The sequence below is a fragment of the Podarcis muralis genome, chromosome 5, assembly GCF_964188315.1.
Source record: "Podarcis muralis chromosome 5, rPodMur119.hap1.1, whole genome shotgun sequence".
Classification (NCBI taxonomy): Eukaryota; Metazoa; Chordata; class Lepidosauria; order Squamata; family Lacertidae; genus Podarcis; species Podarcis muralis.
This window is the reverse complement of record NC_135659.1, coordinates 2859971-2883488: the sequence shown is the minus strand read 5'-3', so window position 1 is coordinate 2883488 and position 23518 is coordinate 2859971. Positions and strand designations below refer to the sequence as shown.

General features: G+C 44.4%; 1 protein-coding gene and 1 long non-coding RNA gene across 2 annotated transcripts in view; one reads left to right on the top strand and one right to left on the bottom strand.

Moving 5' to 3' along the window:
- Window positions 1-4536: 4536 nt before the first annotated feature.
- LOC144327735 (uncharacterized) lies at window positions 4537-5170 on the bottom strand. The gene is made up of 2 exons (XR_013392809.1): window positions 4799-5170; window positions 4537-4663 (listed from the first exon to the last, which is right to left on the bottom strand). It is a non-coding gene; the product is annotated as an uncharacterized LOC144327735 (long non-coding RNA).
- An 8144-nt stretch (window positions 5171-13314) lies between these two features.
- LAMC1 (laminin subunit gamma 1) overlaps window positions 13315-23518 on the top strand; it is a 123541-nt gene continuing 113337 nt past the window's right edge. Inside the window, exon 1 of the mRNA XM_028732225.2 lies at window positions 13315-14347. Coding sequence (XP_028588058.2) covers window positions 13957-14347 — 391 coding nt within the window. The 5' untranslated portion in view covers window positions 13315-13956. The remainder of the gene's footprint in view (window positions 14348-23518) is intronic.

Below are 23518 nucleotides of genomic sequence, written 5' to 3'. Positions count from 1 at the left end.
ACACACACACACACACAGCAGTCAGGTCCAGGGGAACCCCAAGGTTTGCAGAAGTACAAAAGATATTGAGAGGAAAATATGTACAGAACCCCAACCCAATAGCCTATTGAGGACTGAGCATGCCCAGTGGGCACATAATATTGACTGATAGGCTGAAGGGAGCAGCCTCTGACTTTTCCATATCCTGTCTGAACAAATAGCTCATCCCCAAAAGAACTGATGCATTCTAGAACCATAGAATTGTAGAGGCGGAAGGGACCCCAAGGGTCAACTAGTCCAACCCCCAATGCCTGTATTTTGGGATTGGTGCATTTAATTTCAAATGTGACAAGTCTGAGAACAGAAAATCACCACTTGTGATTTTTTAATTTTATATTTCATTGTATACAAGAAGAGTTCAGCACAGTATCTGTTCCCTAATTTTAAAAACTATTTTTTGGCTGGCACTTGAAAAGCAGGCAGGCTGATCTTGATACGTTAAAATGGAAACTCTCTATTTTTAATACAATTGTATGGTTGTTTCCATTGTTGCTAGCAGTGCCCACTCCAGGGTTTAAAAATAACATTTCCTTCCTCCATAATCTTGTCACATGTAAAAATAACAAAGTGGCTCTCTTACCTATAACAACATTTCATGCTTATACATCTTCAAAGGGTTTTCAAGTTATTAAAATAGGATATGTATTTTTGGAACATACACAAAAATGACTAGGATCCACTATGTTCCAACATGAAGCAAAACCTACTTGCACATACAGATTCATATCAAGATACTGAATTCACAGACGTTTGAAGTTATTTCTTATATACTGCCATAATGATTTGCATCTTTAATCTTCATACTAAATCACAAAGCTATTTTACACACATGATGACGTGACCTACAATCCAGAAAGCACACACTGTGTGAGCGAGACTTGGGGGGTGAGGGGAAATTGCCTGGATTATCTTCAAGGCTCTCCTGACTGGCAGACAGCCTTGTCGCCCTCTTGTGATAAAGAAGCAGCCCCTCCCATGGTGCTCCTGTCTCCCCAACCCAAAAGCAAGGAGGGCCCTTTAAAGGCCAGCCAGCTGCTCCAGCCTCACCATCGAGACAACATAGAGAATGCTTCATTTGGGTCTAGCTGCTTGCAAAGCTCTCTCAGAAGGATTCTGGGTGCTCTCATTTTCCTACTCATATTGAAATACTGCCCCTCAATGAGGCCAAACTTAGATCCACAAAATGCTTAGGGGTATGCGTACCCCTGCACCCCCCCCTGAAAAAAAGCACTGATGCTCCGTAACAATCTCCAGGGACTCTGGGGGCTTTGGACTCCTGCTTCCTCTATGAGGAGGAGGACGTTGGCTATCACTTGTTAACTCCAGGCTAAATTGGGGTGGGGGGGGTGGGGACAGAGCAGACTCCATCATGTTCTCTGTCCCAAGATTCCTCAGCCAGAAGGTACAAACCTGTAAGCCAAGAAATTGGATATTACCTGTTGGTAAGTAACACAATTCAGGAAATTCAGGAGAGAAATCCCCATTGTATTTCACATTTTAACCATGTTCATAAATTGAAATTCTGCTAAACCACAGAGCCTAGGACTTGCTGATCAGAAGGTTGGTGGTTCGAATCCCAGCAACAGGGTGAGCTCCCGTTGCTTGGTCCCTCCTCCTGCCAACCTAGCAGTTTGAAAGCACATCAAAGTGCAAGTAGATAAATAGGTACCGCTCCGGCGGGAAGGTAAACGGCATTTCCGTGCGCTGCTCTGGTTCGCCAGAAGCGGCTTAGCCATGCTGGCCACATGACCCGGAAACTGTATGCCGGCTCCCTCGGCCAATAAAGTGAGATGAGCGCCGCAACCCCAGAGTCGGTCACGACTGGACCTAATGCTCAGGGGTCCCTTTACCTTTACCTTTAGTTTCCTATAGATTTCTATGCCACTCAGAAGTTAAAAGACAACCTACGCTCAGCTTGGGAGAATGGGCCTCTAATCCACTCCCTTGACAATAATTTTAAATTCCCTAATTATTCTCTCTCCCAGTTTCTGGGCCCAATTTAAAGGGCTGGTTTTGACCTATAAAGCCTTAAACAGCTCAGGATGCAATCAATACCTTAAGGACCACCTCTCCCAACAAGAACCGCAATCATTGTCTGCGGTCCTTCTTTGTGTGCAAGAGGCTTGGAGTGTGGCAAGATGAGAGTGAGACTTTTCCGTGGTGGTTCCCCACTTGTGGAACGCTCTCCCCAAGGAGGCTCACCTGGTACCTTCATTACATATCTTTAGGCACCAGACAAAAATGTTTCTCTATAAACAGGCCTTTGGCTGATTAACAGTCTGCAGCTTTTTAAATTGTTTCAGGAGAGTTATTGGCCTGTTTTTGTTTTATTATGTATTTTGTGTTCTTGTTTTGTATCTTTATATTGTGAACCACCCTGTGATCTTCAGATATAAAAAAATCAATCAATCAATCAATCAATTAGAATAATTAGTTGTATCAGCTGCCTCTCTAGTCATGTACAGCAAAGGTTAGCATCACTGTATATATGAGTCTCACTCGCCTTGTTGTGGTGAGTGGGCTTGCACGTTCCTATGACCCTTGTGAGCGAAGCCGTCACGAGTCTCGTACTCCCAGCAGGGTCACCCAAGGTGGTAAGGTCAAAAGGGAGGAGTTAGACATAGAATGATCCAAGACGGCAGAACAGGTGGATGATAACAAGTAGTATGTTACGACGATTGTGAAGGCAGATGAAGGCTGCAGCAGACAGGAATCTACTGATTGTTGTGATACTCAAGTCATGGCAGTGGATACAGATTCAGTCGAACTCAAGAAACAAGGGAGAAACATACTAAGAGGAAGGCATGCTTGGCAAATCCACACCATGATCAACTCCCGCCCGGAAACCAAGGTCCCCACTGTGGAAGGATGTGTGGATCCAGAATCGGCCTCCACAATCACTTAGGGACTCATTGTTCAAACTGTGTTTATGGAAGACAATCTGACTTGGCTACGAGGGATCGCCAAAGAAGAAGGATCTATGGTACTCTTTCTGTGGGAGCATGCATTCATGAATTCTCTTCTTCAGTGCCTGGTCAGCTCAGCTGGTTAAAGCATGGCGCTGATAGGGCCACGGTGGCATGTTTGATCCTGATGGTGGGGCAGTGGGATCTTTCTGCCTTGCAGGGGTTGGACTGGATGATCCTGGGGGTCCCTTCCAGCTCTACAGTTCGCCCTGAACAATTCATATCTGAATGGTTTCACAGTCATCTGTGCTGCGCCAGCATGGGATCTTGAGGTGCTGCCCTTGACTTCGCTTGCCGGGCCTGGGTACGGGGTGCCCCTGGAGAGAATTCCCCTCCCACTTGGGAGGCTTCCGCTGGCAAGGTGGGTGTGCAGGTGAATGCTGACCGGAAGGCTGGTGATCTCTCACTGCCCTGCCCTTCTCTTCTTTATGATTTTCAGTTTTATACATTTCAATAATTGTACCACCATTTTAACATTTAACATTTAAACTCGACTTCCTTCCCTCTTTCTGCTGTTCCTTAAATTTATTTATTTATATGTTTTCCAAATGAATTAATTTGTTATCCAAATGAATTAATTTGTTCATCTATTCAAGTACTTTAAATATATACAGTGGTACCTCGGGTTAAGAACTTAATTTGTTCTGTTTGGATTGATTGTGTTGGTGTTTTTTCTTTTTTCTTATCCTGTTTTGTGAAGTTTGTTTTATTGTTTGAAACTTTAATAAATATCTTTAAAAAAAAAAGAACTTCATTTGTTCTGCAGGTCTGTTCTTAACTTGAAACTGTTCTTAACCTGAAGCACCACTTTAGCTAATGGAGCCTCCTGCTGCCGCTGTGCCGCCGGAGCACGATTTCTCTTCTCATGCTGAAGTAAAGTTCTTAACCCGAGGTAATATTTCTGGGTTAGCGGAGTCTGTAACCTCAAGTGTATGTAACCGGAAGCGTATGTAACCCAAGGTACCACTGTACCTCTTATAAAACTGCAGGTTATTACAATGTTTTTATCCATTTACAGTTTATTTGTAAATCTCCAATAAACCATTTCCATTCTTTTATAAACAGTTGGTTATCTTGCTTTCTTATTTTTCCGGTAAGTTTCGCCATTTCGGCATGTTCCATAAGTTTTTGTATCCATTCTTCTTTCGCTGGGACGTATTCTTCTTCTTCTTTCCATTTTTGGGCAATCCTCACAACTGTTGGGAAAAAGAACCCCCAGGGATAAAAGCATGATCAAAGACTAGCATATTTGTATTCAAACTTTATTTGAATCTGTTATGTACTGAAGTTCTCGCCCTGGGCCAGCAGGGGGATACTGTAGATAGTTCAGGTCCACATATGCAAATAAGGGATCGAAAGTGACGTTTAGTGATTGGATAGTTACAGAAAATGGTTACTGTTGCGTTCTAGTGGAGCTCTATATAAGCAGGCTGGCTGAACCCTTCAGTTCTGTTCTGTTCTGGCCTCTGAATAAACAAGAGCTGTTTGAAGAATCGCTGTGTCGTCTGATATGTTCACCCACAACTTAACAGAATCCATACAAAAATGATTTCTATATTTCTTTATTTATATATTTGGAATTGTGGGGAGGAGGGAACTGGGCGTGGGAGAGGGGGTAAGAGCTCCGCTCGAGCTGCTGGTCTCACTGCTGCCGTTGCCTGGAAGAGAAAAGAAGAGAAAGGATTCTTAATATTTTAATTATTATGCTGATAACCCATCTTTCTGCACCCTCCGCCCCACTGCCAGATTTTCTCTGGCCTCCCTGTTCCTGAGGAAGAAAGATCAACACTCACCATCCACGTTGTTATCGGTGGACTCCACCCCCTGGTCGCATGGTCTCACAAAAATTGATCTGATCTTAACCTTCTCCTCCTTTCCGTCCTTCATGATGTTTACCTCCTCCTTCCACTCATCTCCTTCCTCTTCCTGGCAGACCAGGGGGTGTATCTTGGGCAACCGGCAGCAGGAGACCAGCAGCCTGCGGAGCCTCCTCAGACTTCGGAACCTAGGGAAGAAGAGGAAACAGTGAGGAAATGGGTTCTAGAGATCTCTGTGCTGGATTTGGGGCACCTGGCAGCTAAACCTCCCCTACGTTTCAGAAAGGAGGAGAAATCCTACTTACACTTGAGACGAAGAGAGTCTCTGCAGTCTCTCCCACATCTTGCTCTGCTCTCCCTCACTTGCTATCCTCAAATGGTTGCTCTTCCCAAAGTGCTCAGCCAAGTCACTCAGCAGGGGGACGTGTCACAATGGAGGACATGACCCTGTTTCTTTAGCTATCTTGCTTCATAACGGGCATTGTTCCCCTTCACAGTCACTTTTCAAATCTATCTATCAGTGGCTTAAGCGGTTTTATTCCATTTATTTAGAAAAGATCAAGGAGCTGGCTTCATCCAGCCCGGTGCATTTCTGGACAGGACAGGAAACCCCTTGCAAGCACCCCCCGGGGTCACCAAGGGAAAGCACTTCTGGCCTCGACTACGGCTGCTGTTTCTCACTTCATAGTTCAAAATAACCCCTCTCCAGACCCTGTAGTAATCTGTCCAGTATTACGTTAAAATGTACCCCAAGCTCTACACTTGATTCTTTGCTATTAAAAACTGGTTAAAACCATTTTATTTCATTCACAAAAGAAAACCTGACATGGGATTCTGATCAAGGTTTATAGACAATGGGTGAGACCTTTATTGATCCTTTTTGTAAGTTATTATTAGTAATCAAGAAGGGGTTGGGGTGGGAAGCAGTTTTGAATACGAAAATGATGGGTGGCTGTCATGAGTTCAGATCCATTTCATAGAATCATGGAAATTTAGAGTTGGAAGGGAGCCAAGGGTCATCTAGTCCAACCCCTGCAATGCAGGAATTTCAGCGACAGCATCCATGACAGATGGCCATCCAGCCTCTGGTTAGAAACCTCCAAGGAAGGAGAGTCCACCACCTTCCAAGGGAGTCTGTTCGACTGCTGAACTCCTCTTACTCTCAGCAAGGTTTTCACGAATGTTTAGTCGGAATCTCCTTTCTTTGAACTTGAAGCCATCTGTTCGAGTCCTCCCATCCAGAGCAGGATAAAACAAGCACCCTCCCTCTTCCATGTGACAGGCCTTAAGATAGCTGAAGATCTCCTCTCAGTCTCCTCTTTTCCAGGCTAAACATATATTGCAGTGCTTCAAGAGTGCAGTGCTTCAATATTGCAGCGCTTCAAGAGACTCAAAGAGCAGGCGAGGGAGAACTGAAGGAAGAAAAAGGAGGCTACACTTTCTTCTGGGAAGGTCTACCTGAACAAGAACATTGAATACATGGGATAGGCTTTGCTATCAAAAACGATCTTGTGAAGCTCCTGTCAGAAGTCCCTACCAGCATAAATGAGCAACTCTCAACCCTTCGAATAAAACTCACCAAAAAACAACAGGCTACTATTATAAGCGCTCATGCACCAACACTGGATGCCGATGAAGGCATTAAAGAAAAATTTTACTCTCAGCTGGATACCATCCTATCAGAAGATAAAATTATTCTCCTGGATGCAAGAGTTGGGCGAGATTTCTATCTGTGGCCTGGGACTATTGGGAAAGAAGGAATTGGCAACAGCAACCAGAACGGAATCTTATTTTGACGATATGTGCAGCGCACAAGCTTGTTATTACCAACACACTCTTTTGACAGAAAAATAAATTTAAAACTATGTTATTGTCTGTGCTAAAGATCACCAGACTTTAAACTTTACTATGAATCAGCAGCCTTTTGCTGGTTGAAAGAATGGCTGCTTCTGGAAAACACAGACATTTTGGACTTAGAAGGTTTTAACAATGTATTTGGATGGAATGCATATCTGTGGTATGACAATGATAGCCATGTACAAATATATAAAAGGATGTCACATAGAGGAGGGAGAAAGGCTGTTTTCTGCTGCTCCAGAGAAGCGGACACGGAGCAATGGATCCAAACTACAAGAAAGAAGATTCCACCTAAACATTAGGAAGAACTTCCTGACAGTAAGAGCTGTTCGACAGTGGAATTTGCTGCCAAGGAGTGTGGTGGAGTCTCCTTCTTTGGAGGTCTTTAAGCAGAGGCTTGACAACCATATGTCAGGAGTGCTCTGATGGTGTTTCCTGCTTGGCAGGGGGTTGGACTCGATGGCCCCTGTGGTCTCTTCCAACTCTATGATTCTATGATTCTATGATTCTATGACAAGGTTAAAGTGCATAAAGTATTTAAAAACCATATTGTCAGGAAAGCATTGTTTAATGTTTGGATAAGATATAAGGAATTATTGGAAAATAAAACCCCAAGGTGGCTGTCACCAATGGAAGCAAAAGCACAGAAAAAGCTCAATATGGAGGCCAAATGGCCGAAATATTGGGAAATTTTGGAACAAGAGGGAGATAGATTGAAACTGCAGAGTTTTGAGAAACTGAAAAACAAAGTGCGAGATTGGCTTCATTATTATCAGATAATGGAGGCATATAATTTGGACAAGAAAATTGGCTTCCAGGTGGAAAAATCAAAATTAGAAACAGAACTGTTAGAACCCAAAACTAAGATTTTGTCAAAGATGTATAACTTGCTGTTGAAATGGAATACTCCCAATTGAAGTGCAGAGTGTTTGAGGACCGGGACATTCGCAGGGAAACCAAAATGCTTGTTTACAAAGCTATTGTACCTTACTGTATGCTTGTGCAACATGGACCACTTATACATGCCATCTCCAACTCCTTTAAAGATTCAATCAATGGTGTCTCTGAAAATTTTTACATATCATTTGGGAACAAGGGTGAACTAATGTCAGTGTACTGGATGAAGCAAAGATCACCAATGTCGAAGCAATGATTCTTCAACATCATCTTTGTTGGACTGGTCATGTTGTGCGGATGCTGATTATTGTCTTCCAGAGCAACTACACTATTCCAAACTTAAAAATGGAAAGTGTAATGCTGGTGGACAACAAAAGAGGTTTAAAGACTCTCTCAAGGCAAATCTTAAAAAATGTAACATAAACACAGACAACTGGGAAACACTGGCCTTTGAGTGCTCCAATTGGAGAGCAGCCTTTACCAAAGGTGTCGTGGACTCTGAAGACACTTGAACTCAGGACGAAAGGGAGAAGTGTGCAAGAGGAAGGCACGCTTGGGAAACTCTCACCGGGATCAACTCCTGCTAGGAAACCTATGCCTCCACTGTGGAAGAACGTGTGGATCCAGAATTGGCCTCTACAGTCACTTACTGTCTCACTCTTAAGACCGTGTTCGTGGAAAACAATCTTACTCGGCTATGAGTGGTTGCCAAAGATATATGAGTGCAAATGAAAGTCCATAATCTTTAAATTCAATCTGTGTAAACGATGCAATAAGTACTTTACAGTCAGAATCTCAGCTGCCTTGATGTATACAGAAGAATGTGAGGAATGTCTCTGTGGTAGGGATGTTGTCAGTGCCTTTCTGGAAGGATTAAAGCTTTATGCATTGGTATTACACGAAAATCCCTTGGAACAGGACCACCAGTTCATACTCTCTCAGGAAGCAGCAGCTAATGCAGTATCAAATATACTTTAGGCTAGAAATATTAGTGAGCTGAAAGGACATGTCTCGTTAAAGAAAAAAGGTAGAAGGGGAATTCACTCCTGTGCTGGATTACCTTCCACCTAAAGGGGTTGCTAGAGCATGGAAATCATCTTTTGAGACAAGATGCTCTCCAAACTTCCTCCAAAGCAAGATCCCTAGGTAATATATTTGGCAAGAGTAGGATAATATTTAAAATAACTGGCATATTCAAAGGCTTCACAAAGGAGATTTGCTAAACTTTAAACACTGAACAGTGCAGATCTGTGATTCTTCCATTTTTATCTGAATGAATAGGTTTATTGTCACTGTTTACAAGTTTTTACTTCTATTGTTATTTATTAAAATAATGTTTTCCTTAGGCTTCTAGAGTGGATTACAAATAGAGTAATAAAAGGCTTTTTCATGACACAGAAGGAAAAAGGAATTGAGAATGAGGAAAAAATAGAAGATGCAGACTTCTGCAATGGAAACAGATTCAAGGAGAAAATGAACCGAACTGGTGGCATCTCTGCTGAGCCATTGGAGAGTCTAGCCTCATCCTTTTCTCTGCTATTGCCTGATGGAGAATGGCTCCTTCCCAATGACACTTGATGGAGGAACTTCTTGGAGCTGGTGTCTCCACAGACTCAGTGGAAAGGCCCTGCAGCCCCACCTCTTCCTCTGCTATAGTGTGATGGAATAGTTGTCCCCAAACACATAGTGGCAATGCTTACAAAAATCAGTATATGGAAAAGAGTTTTGAAAGCACGGTAGCCTCTCATTTTGTCACAGTCAAAAGCTCCTTATGTACTTAGTTAATGACTATGACAACCTTAGGGTCATTAATTGCAATGGGTCTACTCTGAGTAGGACTGGCATTGGATACAACCCTTTGTCTTGATAGGCTTCATTCTTATAGGATATGAGAGCATATTCGCCCTGCTCATGGTAGCCGGTTTGCTCCACGTTTCAGCAAACACAAAATGATGATGGTAATAATCCTAATCCTAGCAATAATTTTATTATTTTATTGCACCTGACTGGGTTGCCTCAGCCACTCTGGGCAGCTCCCAACAGATGATTACATATTCAAAAGGCATGTTGACCCACATAAGGGGTGCACATGTGTGAAAGTCTGCTTCCATGCATAGACAGGGAACACGCATATGGGCAGGGGGTGTTTAATGTCTCGCACTGATCCAGCTATTAGGCTTGTGTGTAGCTCAAGTGAAGAAGACAAAAATCTGGCGATGCCAATTAGCTGTTTGGGGGTGGGTGGCTGGATTTAGGCTCTGCTCGCACTTCTGTTTACTGTACACACAATGCATTTCCAGTGCTGGCTTTTTAATCTTTGTTCGTACCACGTTATCTAAAATACATATGTATCCTGTACTTTGTGATAAAATACTACTGTTTGGTGCATTTTCCCTCAAACAAGCTTCACAATGATTAGCCATTCCACACTGTGAACACCTTTGCATAATGTGCAGACACTCCCGTCCCATCAACACCTCCTGGTGGTGTGCACAAAACAGAAATGAATCTGACACTAAGGAAACCTTTGCGGATGTGAATAGCTAGAGGGGAAAGAGCTGTGAAACATACCTGGGGGAAAACAACTTAACTGAGCTCTAAGGTGGCAATGTGAGTTTCCCTCACCTATTGCCAACTATCCGACCTGTGCTGTTGTCATGTCTTGATGGTTTTGGACCAAAATGTGAATGACCGATCTATGTCCTTAAATGCCTGGAACCTCTAATTGTAACTCCCAGGTGCATGCATATGGGTCCTCATGGAAACGCTGCTGTTTATATGTTTGCTGAAGGAAACACCAGTTTAACAAATATATACCTCCAGCAATCATAGTTCCCTCAGAAACTGTAGAGCTGCCAGTATTCACCAACCATTAGCTAAAATCTCTCTAGTATTTTGCAACCATCTGCACCTGTAATCTTCTAAAATTTAGTAATAAAAAATACTTAAAGTAGGCATGCAAACCTATGCCATATATTTAGCAGTGATCTGTCATTTCACCTATGATTTAATTTAGTGCCAGCTGGAAGTTTTGCATCCTGTGACATAGTTGAAAGGAGCTGACAAATTGCCTTTAGTTCCCACATCAATTTGTACCTCAGCAATTCTTGGTTGAACAAAGACATGTATAGAAATTTGCTTGCCTTTCCGACCCACCCTGCCTTCTTTAAAAGGCAACCAGGCCTTGCACAAGAGCAAGCCCTATCTTTGTTTGCATTCCTGAATCTCAAAAAGGCCTGGGGAGATCCCATGGTGATAACAGTCTCATTCTTCGGGACAATAAATCACAGCTGGTCCCTAGCCCTGTCTGGCAGAACTGATCCATGACAGCACTGAGAATGACATGATTCAGACCAGTGCATGCCCAGGAAGTTGAACAGATCAGGGATTACGGGAAAAGGGTTTGCGTAAAAAAGTGAAGTGCGGATGCAACAAATGGGTGTTTGGAAGCACTTCTATCAAGCCAGTCTTCTAGTCAGAGAACCAAAACTGGCTGAGGTTCCCTGACAAATGTACACTTGGATGCCGCAAACTTTGACTTTTTTCCTGAGCAGCATGTGGAATTTCCCTTATTCCTCAATCTAGCCGAAATTAAGTCTCCAAGGCTGCAATTGTCTACACGAGAGCAGGCCCCGTTCAACTCAGTGGGACTTGGGTTGACATGTATAGGATTGCATTCTAAGTAACAGTACAAGGAGTGGTTGTATTTCTTCATTATCATTCCTTGTTTTCTTGGACCTTTCACTCTATTCCACCCCCTTTCCTTTCTTCTGTATCTCCCCTACAGCCAAAATTCAGATAGTACCCTACTGGTGGCAGGCATCCATTTTGTTTTCCAATATATGATTCTGGCCATATGCTTCTGATCGTTACTATGAATTATAAAATAATATGTAACACATAATAATGTACAGTTAAAGTAATGTTTTTATTTTCAGGTGCCTCATTACTTCATATCTTAGAAGTCTACTCCTAAAGTACTGAGAAGTTAATTGCAGGAAATAGCTCAGATGGATTTGAAAGCAGCTTAATCCTTCTGGATTGTTGGAAGTTTTGACTTTTATTGAGTATAAAACTTATTTAAAATCACATTAAAGCCCCTTCATAGAAGCTTCTTGAAACCGTACACACATAGTTAGTCTCTTTCTTAAACAGTGAGTAGTATTGAAAGTGGCTGAGGTAAAAAGCAAACAATACAGGGAGGCAACACAGAAACGTATTTATTCTGGTCCAGCAGAAAATACTCTGGTCCAGAACTAGGCCTAATGTAAGTGGGAGCAGATGGCTGTAAACAGTGCCATTTGACTATCTTCAATGCAGGCTGAATTTAGTCCCAGAATCGTCAAAACCTCTCAAGAATCTCTAGCAAATCAAAGAATGTATTATATGTAGTACACATGTAGCATGGATGAGAAATACAAAGCACTCACGGCACATGAAAGAAAAATGTATCTCCCAGAATAAAAATACAACAAAAAGTCCTAATTGGTAGTTATTAGCATATAATAATCAGTATGTAAATAGGAGGGGGTAGAAACCTGTTTACATGACATTACTCAAGTGGGTATTATTTCCTACATGATTCAATTTAACGATTTATCTCAGGTGGATTTATCAATGGGCTAACATGTTTAAAACATGATTGGAGACCCTCAGCTGTATCTTTCTGGCCCCAACCTTTTGTCTGTCTCACGCAAGTCAGTGGGACTTGCCTCTCCCCTCCATCTGCTTCCATTACAAGCATCTTACTTTGGTGGCGCACCAGACCTAGCATGTGCTAGCACTCAGCCACTGGGTGCAGCTTGGAATATAAAGAGCATTCGAGAAGAGGAATGGTGAGCAATACCTTTCGCTCACCTCTGAATAAAAACCTAGGAAGGCCTGTGTTGCACACCTGGAGGCATTTCAGAGGCCTATCTAGCCCAGCCTTGTTTCCCCAGCAGCCAAGCAGATGCCCATGGGGAGCCCTCAAGCAGGGCACGATCCCACAGCACTCTCCCCACTTGTAATCCCCAGCGACTGGTATCCAAGCACACAGTGCCTCTGATACTGGAAGTAGTATGTAACCCTTATGCCTGGTGGTTTATTCATAGCCTAATCCACACTGGTGGCTACAATTGCATCTTATGGCAGCAAATTCCATGGTTTAACTCTGCCCTGTGTGAAGAACTTCATTTTGTCCTGAGCCTCCCACCTTCCGGTTTCATGGGGTGACCTCAGGTTCCAGTAGAATCATAGAGGGGGAAGGGACCCCAAGGGGTCATCTAGTCCAACCCCCTGCAATGCAGGAATCTCAACCTCTGCTTAAAGCCTCCAAGGAAGGAGCGTCCACCACCCGCCTCTCGTGGGAGCCTGTTCCACTGTCAAATACCATCAGAAAATTATTCCCAATTTTTAGTTGGAATCTCCTTTCTTGTAACTTCAAGCCATTGGTTTGGGTCCTACCCTCTGGAGCAGAAGAAAACAAGCTTGCTCCATCTTCCATGTGACAGCCCTTAAGGTATTTGAGGAGGGCTATCCATCTCCTCTCAGTCTCCTCTTTTCCAGGCATAAGCCTTGGTCTCCAGACCTGTCTCCCTGTCTACTTTCTCAACACCAGACATAACTTTATGCACCTACATGTTCATAAATTACATGGTCAGGAGAAAAAGGCACTCTACATATGCCCAGAGACCTGAGGAAGAGCAGAGCTTTCCCGAAGCAACAATCAAGCAGCCCCTTTTCTTCTGAGAAACTAACCTAACCCCGATTCGACTCTCCCCTTGGGCAGCCCGGAGCCCTTGCTCGGGTTTGTTGCGAGAAGGAAAGATGAACTGAATGGCTTTCAATGCCTCGCCGCGCCCCTTCTAAGCCGAAAGGCAGAAATTCTCACGGCAGGCTGCCTTCTTTCGCCAAGAGAGCGGACTCGGCTGCCCAGCCCGGGAGAAAGGCCCTTGCAAGGCGGCGGCGGCGGCCAGCTTAGTTCCCAGCAAAAACCGGGGCGCGGAGGAGGAGGGAAAGAAGCGGGTGGAAAATCCGCTCTGGGAAAGTGTGGGGTGAACTGCGAAGAGTTTGTGGGGCGGGTTTTGTTGCGCTTTCCAATCCTGCAGGAAGTTGAGGATTTGCAGCCTCCTCCTCCTCCTCCATTCCAAGCCGCGGCCGGAGGAGGCAGAAGCGGGACCCCGCGCAGCCCCCTCCCCGTCCCGGCGTGCAGCGCGAGGAGGGCGGGCGCGGGGCGCGCGTTGCGGGGGAAGTCGCTGCCTGCGCCTCCCGGGGCTCCTCCTCCTCCTCCTCCTCCTCTTCTCGCTCCCGGCCGGGCCGTCCGCTTTCGGTGCGCGGCTGCTGCGAGGCGACGAGGGCGCGCGGGAGGGCCGTGGGTTTTGCGTTGCGGGGCGAGCGGGATGGAGCGCGGGGGTCCGGGGCGGGCGCTGCTGGGGCTGCTGGGACTGGGGCTGCTGGCGGGTCTGTGCGGCGGCGCCATGGACGAGTGCGCGGACGAGGCGAGCGGGCGGGCGCAGCGCTGCATGCCCGAGTTCGTCAACGCCGCCTTCAACGCCACGGTGGCGGCCACCGACACGTGCGGCAGCCCGGCCGAGGAGTACTGCGTGCAGACGGGCGTCACCGGGGTCACCAAGTCCTGCCACCTGTGCGACGCGCAGCAGCCTCACCTGAGCCACGGCGCCGCCTTCCTCACCGACTACAACAACCAGGCCGACACCACCTGGTGGCAGAGCCGCACCATGCTGGCCGGCGTCCAGTACCCCAGCACCGTCAACCTCACGCTGCACCTCGGTGAGTGAGCGGCTGGCTGGCCTCGCGGCGCCTCTAGGCTGCAAGGTCCTCGGGGCCCGCGCGCTGCTGCTGCTCCTCAGGGGAAGTTTCCAGCGCCTGCCTGCCTGCGGGGCGAGCTCCCTCCATTGTAGCAGCAGCAGCAGCAGTGATTAACTTCATGCTTTTCGAAGGTTGCTGCCCGAGTGGGCAGGCGATGGCTGCAGCCTGCGGGTTATGCCTTAGAGCACTTCGTTCCAAACTGGAGTCTTCAGCTGTTTTGGGACTACAACTCCCATCATCCCGAGCTAGCAAGACTGTGGTTAGGGATGAAGGGAATTGTAGTCCAAAAGCAGCTGGAGACCCAAGTTTGGGAAACTGGTTTAGAAGTACTGTCTCCAAGATAGGAGATTCTGTTTCCTTATTAAGGCTGATTGCGGTTGATAGTTCTGCCTCCTGCAGATTTGTTTAAACACACTCAGGTGTGGTCATTGATAAGGACTACCATCTCACATCTTTGGCAGTGCTTGGGAGTGTTGCTCGCCAAGTCCAGATTCCCAGAGCGATTATTCAGCACAGAGGGAGAAGTTGCTTTGTGGATGCTCTCAGCACATTGTATAGCGTGAAAATAAGTTTCCGGGCGAGGCCTCGACAAAGACTTGGGTGACCCCTGTAGTTTGCACAGAGAGGGGGGAAACGCCTCCTTTTGCTCTGCCTCTCCCATTGGGGAGAGGAGAGGATTCCTGAGGCCTGGGGCAGGGCTCAGGAGGGCATGTTTGCCATGCTGGGGTTCAAGTGAAGGAACATGCACACTCATAGTCAAGAACATGTGCAGAGTGCCTTTACCACATTTGGCCCTTGTGTGAATCCTCCCTCCTGACCAGAGGGGAAGTCTGTTAGGTGTTACTTGCTTCTGAACTTTCATCGCTGACATTATTTCGTGTAGCCAGACACGTTGCGCTCCTTGCCTTGCTTAATAACTTGGCTCCATCGCCTCCCTCCCCGCAAGTCAAACTGCTGGATTTCTAATACATAAGGGACGTGCTGCAGTTGTACTGTCTAAAGTCCTGTGCAGACATTGTTTTATTTGGTGTACTCTTTAAACTGAATCTGTTGGAGCTAAGGGGGTGTCCATGCTGCAGCAACTTGCTATGATTTTAATTTGTTGTAGTGACATTCTCTCTCCCATTCCCCAAGCTCCCCAAGTTTTGTTTTATTTATTTATTGAACTTGAGTTAATTGTATAGACTGCTGGTTGGGTATTGTTCTCCATTGTTTTTTTAAAAACCTCCCGCTGCAGGTGTACAGCAGCCGGTACAGCCCAAAGTGTCACCATACTGTAGAAATGTTCGATATTCTACTAAGTTTTGTATATGCTGTTAGCTGCCCAGAGTGGCTGGGGAGACCCAGCCAGATGGGCGGGGAATAAATAATAAAAAATACTATTTTTAAGGAAGCACTGAAACAGCAGCCTCTCTCCCCTGGTTAAGAGAGGCATCTGGGCATGTCTTAACTCGTTTTGTCCATTGGAAGAGATTATTGGTGTAAATGGTAGCATTAGTCATTGCCAGGCCTGGGCAGTAATGGAACGATTGCCCAATATCAGCAGCTGGCCTCTCTCCTCTATCGGATAAGGCACATCATGCGTTGTGTACCTAAGGCTCAAGGCAGATATCAACACTGTGCTTTCTTTACATTCATCTTCACACCAATAAGAGGCGAGTTGCATTCTCCTCTGTTTTTGCAAATGAGGAGCAGAGTTGAGTGTGAGAGATGGCAATGAAGTTTGTTGGTGGGTCCATGACTGAGCTGCGTCTTGCCTTCCAAATCTTGAGCACCTGGTCTACCCACTACTAGTCTCCAATTATTACTCCTAGCATTGGATTACCATTGTTTCTTGGGTTGGACTACAACTCCCATCATCCATGGTCACTGGTATTGCTAGCTAGGGATGATGGTAGTTGTAGTCCAACAACAGCTGCAGACCCAAGTTTGAGAAACACTGGATTCGATAAAGGGCATGTGGGAATCTTGTCTTTGCAGCTGTGGTGACACAGCTGCAGCCTAGCCTGTCACTCCCTTTTGTCACATAATCATTCCAAAGGGACATTCTTCTTGTATCCTACAGTGGCTTGGTGTCCCCCACCCCCCATGGCATATCTAAGAACACAGGAGCTTGCATGAGTTGCATCCTCATGCACATTTAATGTGTTTCAAAGCTTTTCAAGAGCACCAGTACAACGGGGGGGGGCACGTTCCACGAACTGCTATGAGCTTAATATTCAGTATGGTGAGAGCAGAGAGGCGGTGTCAAATGAGAGTGCGACTTTTGCAACATTTTCAGCCCACTTCCATGCTTGTTTTCTCATAAGTTATGTTCCCTGCGCTGGGTGGAAGTGTGGTCCAGCACAACAGCGTTCCTGACTCATTTGAAGTTTGAGGGGTGCAGCCTAAGCCAACTTAATGCCAGTCTGTTCCCTGAATCTTGCAGAACCTTCTCTGCTTACAGACAGGGTGATGGCGGGGACAGGAGTCTTTAAAGTTCGCATCACCTGCCTTTTATCCTTTTCTGCTTAAGGGAACACCTGCAGGCAAGGTTCTTTTGCCACCTGCTTGCATTTATGGCTAATTGGAACTTTGTGCCTGAACTGGCATCGTAGATTTCCTTGACTAGACAAGAAACTTCATTACCTGCTTCCTTTTATGATCATCCATTAGCAATTTCTTGCATGTCTGGCCTCGGTGCTTTATTCTTAGAGCAGATTTCATCACTTTTCAGGTTGTTTTCTATAATGTAATAATTTCCTCTTGCTGCTGCTTCCTGTACTAGTGGAGCTGAGCATTTTCCTTTTTCCATACAAGGACTACCCTTTCCTCTCCTTATCCTTCCTGTCCCAGCCCTTTATAAATGTGGAATGAATTTTTTCCAGGCTCCTGGGAGGCCAGAGGGACATTGCTGGAACAACTCTTGAGTTGGGGCAACTGGCTAAAATGTTTCAAAATGTTTTAAACGGTTTTAATTTTGGTTCCTCTGTTTTGTTTTTGTTGCGTTGGGGTTGGTGGTTATTTTAATTTGGCCATAACTGTAAACTGTTTTTAATTATTATTATTATTATTATTATTATTATTATTATTGATTTATAGTCTGTATAAGATATTTTGTTTTTTAATGTTTGAAGTTTTATTATGTTTTTATATATACTAAGCCACCCAGAGTGGCTGGGGAAACCCAGCCAGATGGGCGGGATATAAATAATAATAAAAATTATTATTCTTAAGGTATTTCCTTATCCCTCTGCTTAATCCCACCCAGTCTTCTCACTGACTTGTGTCGGTGCCAGCAAGGATCATCTTCACCTTCACCATTCCTCTTCCCTGGAAGACGAAGCCCTGGTCTGGCTGCTAGGCTTAGGGTTTTTCAGGTTAAATATTGACTGACTTGGTCCACTTGACAGGCTAGTGCATAATGAATGTAGGAAAATTAAAACAACGGCTTCCCAAAGTGGAAAAGGGGGAGTGAGGAATGTGCACAGTATAGAGTTCCATGTTGCCTTCCATATATCTGGGGACTTTGAATAAACACTTCAAAGGAGTGTTCTGTCTCAGGGTTAAATTGTTGCTTTGTGGTGGTCAAACATAATTTAAATAGGTCACAAAGCAGTTTCACAGTTAAATCTCATCACACGCAATGCAAAAAGGAAATGGGCTGTCTCCAAGTGGTAATAAATTGTAGGAGGCTGATTTCGGCAACATTTTAGCAGGTTATTCCTCACTGGATTTGGCTTTTCTTTGGTTTGCTTTGAACAATGTGTGTGGTGGAGCTGGGATTTTGAAGCCTGAATGCAAACTTAAAAGAAAAAATGAGCTGGTATCTGTAATGACAAAGTAATTTGTGGGGAAAGCTTTTGACACTTTCTGGCTGCAAACAATTGAATGTTTGCACACCTGTGATGCAGTAAGTGTAAATTTGGAGGGTTGTTTTTTTTTTGTATAACACAGTAAATGACTATTAGTGCAGGAATGAATGAATGATGTGCTTATTCAGCATTTCCTTTGTAGATATATACTTTTTTTGTCTAGGCATTTGGAGCAAATGCTTCAGGTTTGGGAAAAGAATGTGTGAGCGTCTGCTGTGATTGTAAAACAGAAAAATGCTGAAGCTGGGAGATGTGTCACAGCGGAGGAGCCTGGCTTGTTTGAAAGGGAAAATGGGATACATAAAACACGGCGGTGCCTCTCATTTCACTAACTCTTTGCTGGTTGATGTTTATGTATAGAATTTGAAGCATAAGAGGATGCTAGGGGAAACGCTGTGGTTACACTAAGAGCTCTGTCAGTACATGGGGTATTTGCTTTGAACAAGAATTATCACTATCCACTGCTGGAAGGAACATGCAGAAATAACTTTCCACTTGTCAGTCATTCAGCTGTTTGAACTGAATTTATAATTGTGGTAGCTTGCCAGTGTTGCCACTTTGCCATTGTCTAAAAGACAACAACCCAGCAACTACGACAAAAACCCACCAGCTGCTTTTGATAGCGGTGTTGTGTTTAAAGTTCTGTGAATGGTCAGTCATTTGCTTGAGTTGCATAAGAAGGCAAGGGCTTTCTGTGTGTAAATGGACGGAGGTGTTTCTCAGGTGTGGAGCTGCTTGGTGTTTGTGGGAGAGAGGCACTAACTTGTGTTAAAATGTGGATTTAATATGCTGTTTCTTTCTATGCACCCTGTTTGGTCATTTGTTTTTTAAAAGGACTTTATGATTCTCACAAACTTACACTTTGAAGGCGCATACATCTATTGCTACACACCCACACTATTCTGAAAGTAAAGTTTTCTGTGATAGTTTGACTAGACTGGCCTGTGTCTGACCCAAACCTGAAATTTCTACTTCTGCTTGCTATAAAAGGCTTACAGGACAGGGAAGATGCATCAAATAGACAAGAGCCTCGTTATCTGCTGAAGAGAGATAATGCTTGTTCTTGCAAAAGCTACACTCCTATCTAGAGGTGGAGAACTGGGAGATTTCCTGGAAAACAATGTAGAACTGGCTACTGATTGAATTAAGTAAAACTTAGAAAAGACTGTAGAATTCTGGTTTTGTTTGGATGTGGTTTTGTTACCATACAATACGTTTGCATAAATCACAATGCCTGCCCTTAGAAGCTTCAGTATAACCCATAAGCTGTGTGTCTTCCAGAGCTTCAGCTTCTGTCAACATACTTAATTTTAAAAAGGTGTAAGGCATCCTTCATCCAGATGCTGGTATCACTGTTATATAGACAGTTACCATTACAAAAACATTAGAAGACAAACCAACAGTAAAGTAAAAGTAGGAGGAATAAAAATGTTTAGACAGTTAAACCAAAATGCCTTGGGAAACAAAAACCTGATACCAGAATGAAGACTGTGTTTGTGGCAGGTATACCTCCTTCAGGAGAGCATTTCACAGTCATTGTGCCATTGCAGAAAAGGCCCTCTCTTTTGTACATGTATGATATACTTCTAAAGATGGAGAGTGGCCTTAAAATGCGCGCAGGAGTCCTTTACTTCAAGTGAGCTACTGTAAGAAATCATTTGGGGGATTTGGGCTCCAGTGTCACCAATATGTAGTTGACAAGCCGTTCTCCAAGAAGGCAGTAGAACTCTTAAGCAGGTGTCTGGCGGTCGTGTTCTGGTAGATGCGAGAGAGCAGGCCGAAACTCAATCCAGAAAGATGGAGGGCTTTTTTTAGTTAAGAAGTTGACTGATTTGGATAGTGGTCTTTGAAGGGATTGTACTTCCCTTGAAGAACCTGTTGTGTAACCTGGTGGTGCTTTGGGAGAGGGGCAGGTTGCAGCAGGAGCCAGGAGTGCTTTTTGTCCACCTTTGCTCAGCTGTGGGTAGCTTTTGGTAGGATATGTTGCAGAGCTTCTGTGCCCATCATTTCTGACCATTGGCCATGCTTGCTGTGGCTGATGGGAATAGTAGTTCAGCAACATCTGGAGGGCCAAAAGGTATTAAAATTGTACTTCTACTCTACAAACTGCTTGAGGGGTCTTTCAGGAGAGCTTGCCCTCAAGATTGGTTAAGTTCTTGTACAGTGGTACATGCGCTTCAGGTTACAGACTCCGCTAACCCAGAAATATTACCTCGGGTTAAGAACTTTGCTTCAGGGTGAGAACAGAAATCCTGCAGCGGTGGAACAGTGGCAGCAGGAGGCCCCATTAGCTAAAGTGCTGCTTCAGGTTAAGAACAGTTTCAGGTTAAGAACAGACCTCCAGAACGAATTAAGTTCTTAACCCGAGGTACCACTGTACGTGCAAGATTTGGTAGCTGTGTAACTTCCATCCAAGTGACTTAAACCTTATTCGTTCATTATCCCACCGTTCAGGAGGCCTTGAAAACTCTTCACTGTTGGCTTTAACTGTGCATACCTGTGAATTTCAGAGAGGCATGCTCTATATAGTCATTTGTATACTTTTCTAATATGGTTGCATTGCATCTTTTCTTCTCTCGGTTATGCATTTTGCTTTCTGAGGATGTAACCCCAAAAAACAGCTTTACATAGATAAAGTGTGTTACTTATAGGGAATAGTTGCTTTTTGAACCTGATTTACTTGAAATGAGAGCTTTTCCTGGTGCTAAAAGCAAGACGATATCGGTCCAGTCCTGGCACAATTGTAGTGTTGCATTTTAGCTTTGTGTCCCGTAGGTGACTGATTCTTGCATTTTAAATTTCTGAGTAGCCAAGGTCTTGAATACTTTTTTGGGGTGCCTTCTCCCATATGTGTCTCCTCACTCTTTAAAACAAGCAGGAGAGATATTTGTCTGTATTCTGTCATTTACTGCAATTAGAGTGGAAGGATGCAGAGCAGGCCTCTTCTGTTACTCTGTTCACCTTTTGGAATCCCTTCTCATCAGGCAATGTTTCGCTTCTGCTGGTATTAAAACACCTTTGTTCTCAAATTCATCTGTTGGATTTGGAGTGTGTCAGGCTGTGTTTATTGTTGTACGGTTATGCAAATACATTTTATGTAATGATTTTTAGAAGACTTATCCTTTTTGCCTTGGGTTCCATTGTTGGGAAAACAAATTACCGTACGTATTCATAAGTAATTAAAACTCACTTTTGCTTTTTAGAATACAGTACTGTTTATCTCTGAAACATTCAGATATGTGGGATCTATGTTGTTGCCTTGTATGCTAAACAAGCTATATTTATGGAACATAGTGTTTTTTTGTGCTAATTCTTATGGAATGTTAACAAATCTGTATCCAGGTGTTCAAAGTGTAACTTAAGACAATGTTATGTTGGACTTCATTCGTTTTTTTCAAGGCCTTGTGGGTTTACTTCTTTAATAGAAAGGGAGGATAAAAAAATACCCTAAATATTTTGTGAAGGGATCTTAAGGGAATTGATAGTAACTACTTGATAGGTTGACAAATCAATCTTTTGCATGGTAACAAATGAGCAGTGGAGGCAGATCTGTCCTGAATGGACTTAGTGTTGCCTGGAAACCGCTTTTTGCTAGTGTGATTATTGTGCCAGGTTAGAACTGAAGAAATTTCAGATAGCTCAGGCTGCATATTTCACCCCAGTGCTCACAAGGCTAAATCTGTCACATGACTGCTGTTGACCCGCTTTGTTTCAGTTTGGTTGACTCCTCTTTGTTTTGAGGACTCAGGAGGAAGCGGTTCACGGTGGGGTTCTTGTATTCGAAGCAGACAAGAACCCAGTTGAACACACAGCCTTCCTTGGGCGTCTGGGTTCACACTCACCATGACAGAAAAGGCGCTTTGGAAACCGACACAAAACTGGAGATCTGTAGGTGCTGGTGGTCTTACAGCATTTTCACAGCACAACACATAGAGTGTCTCTTGTGTGAATTTACTACAAAATAGAATGGGTGGCCTGTTAGTTCTCTGGTTAACAAGAGAAAGGAAAAATAAGTCTTTTTTCACTGGGTCAGGTTACAGTGAAGGGGTGTTTTCATGTGTGAAGCTTAGTTCAGCTTTTCTTTAAAAGTACATGGGTTGCCAAACTTAGCTTCCACATTAACAATATTCACTGATGGCACAACCTTTGGAAGTGAGACTTAATGTTATGTTTCATCTTTGTGTGTGAAAACTCTCTGGGGCAAGTTCTTTGACAACAGTGTTGCTATGAGCCACCTGAATAATAAAAAAGTGTAAAATATGTGATGTTTAAGTTGTTTCTCAAACCTCTTGAACTCATACCCCATTGCTGGACTTCCCTGGACCCCAAATAAAGGGTGTCACACCTCTGTAGCCGATGTCTCTGAATGGACTTGTTATTTTGCTTAATTGTGCTGAAGAATCAAGGCGGAGGGAAGGGGGCCAGGCCTGGGTGGACGCCTGGATTTGGCAGTGGCAGCATGTTCCAGAAAGACTGGTGTGCCTCTGGCCAGCCGCTCAGCAGGCAAAACTGCAGCTGCTTTTACTCCAGCAAGTGGGTGAAAGTCTATAGCCAAAATCTACAGATTCACATAAGATTGCCAGACAGTGGCAGGATATGTTAAAGACGAGTCAGGGCCAGACGCAAGTAGTGGGTCTGAGTCCAAATCATCATCCCATGTGCACCACCTGAAGAAAGCAACCTTCCAGGCATCGGCTGCAGAGAAGACCCAGTCTAGGCAAGGTGAGGGGGGAGGCTGGTTTCACAGGCGAGGAGCTGGAGAAGGCTGTGCTGTTATTTCCTTCATGGTCTGAACCGGAGTCAAAGATGAGAGGTGACCCAGGTGTGAGCCATGCAGCTGAAGGAAGGGAGAGCCTGGTTTTCTTTAGGGTGCTAGATGGGGGAGTAGACTGATTCTGCCAGGAGTAATTGCATTAATACAGCACAGCCGCAGGAGCACAGCTGTTTCATAAGGAAAGCAGTGTCACAAGTAGCCAGGTGCCAGCTGCATTTTGCACTGACTGCCTCCACCACCTGGAGGTGCATGTTTGGGGATCATCGGATCTGGACTGTTTTCACACACTAATGCCCCATCCTGTAGAACTCTGTCAGTTATATTTTATATGCGCAATCAGAATGAATTTCTGGAACCAAAATGCTTTTTCTGTGCAGCCTTAGCCGGAGCAGTGAACAATGCTAGAGTTAATTGTCGAAAAAGAGTCAATATGGAGGCCAATTGGCCAAAATATTGGGAGATAATAGAAAAGGATGGGGACAACTGGAAATTGCAGAGTTTAGA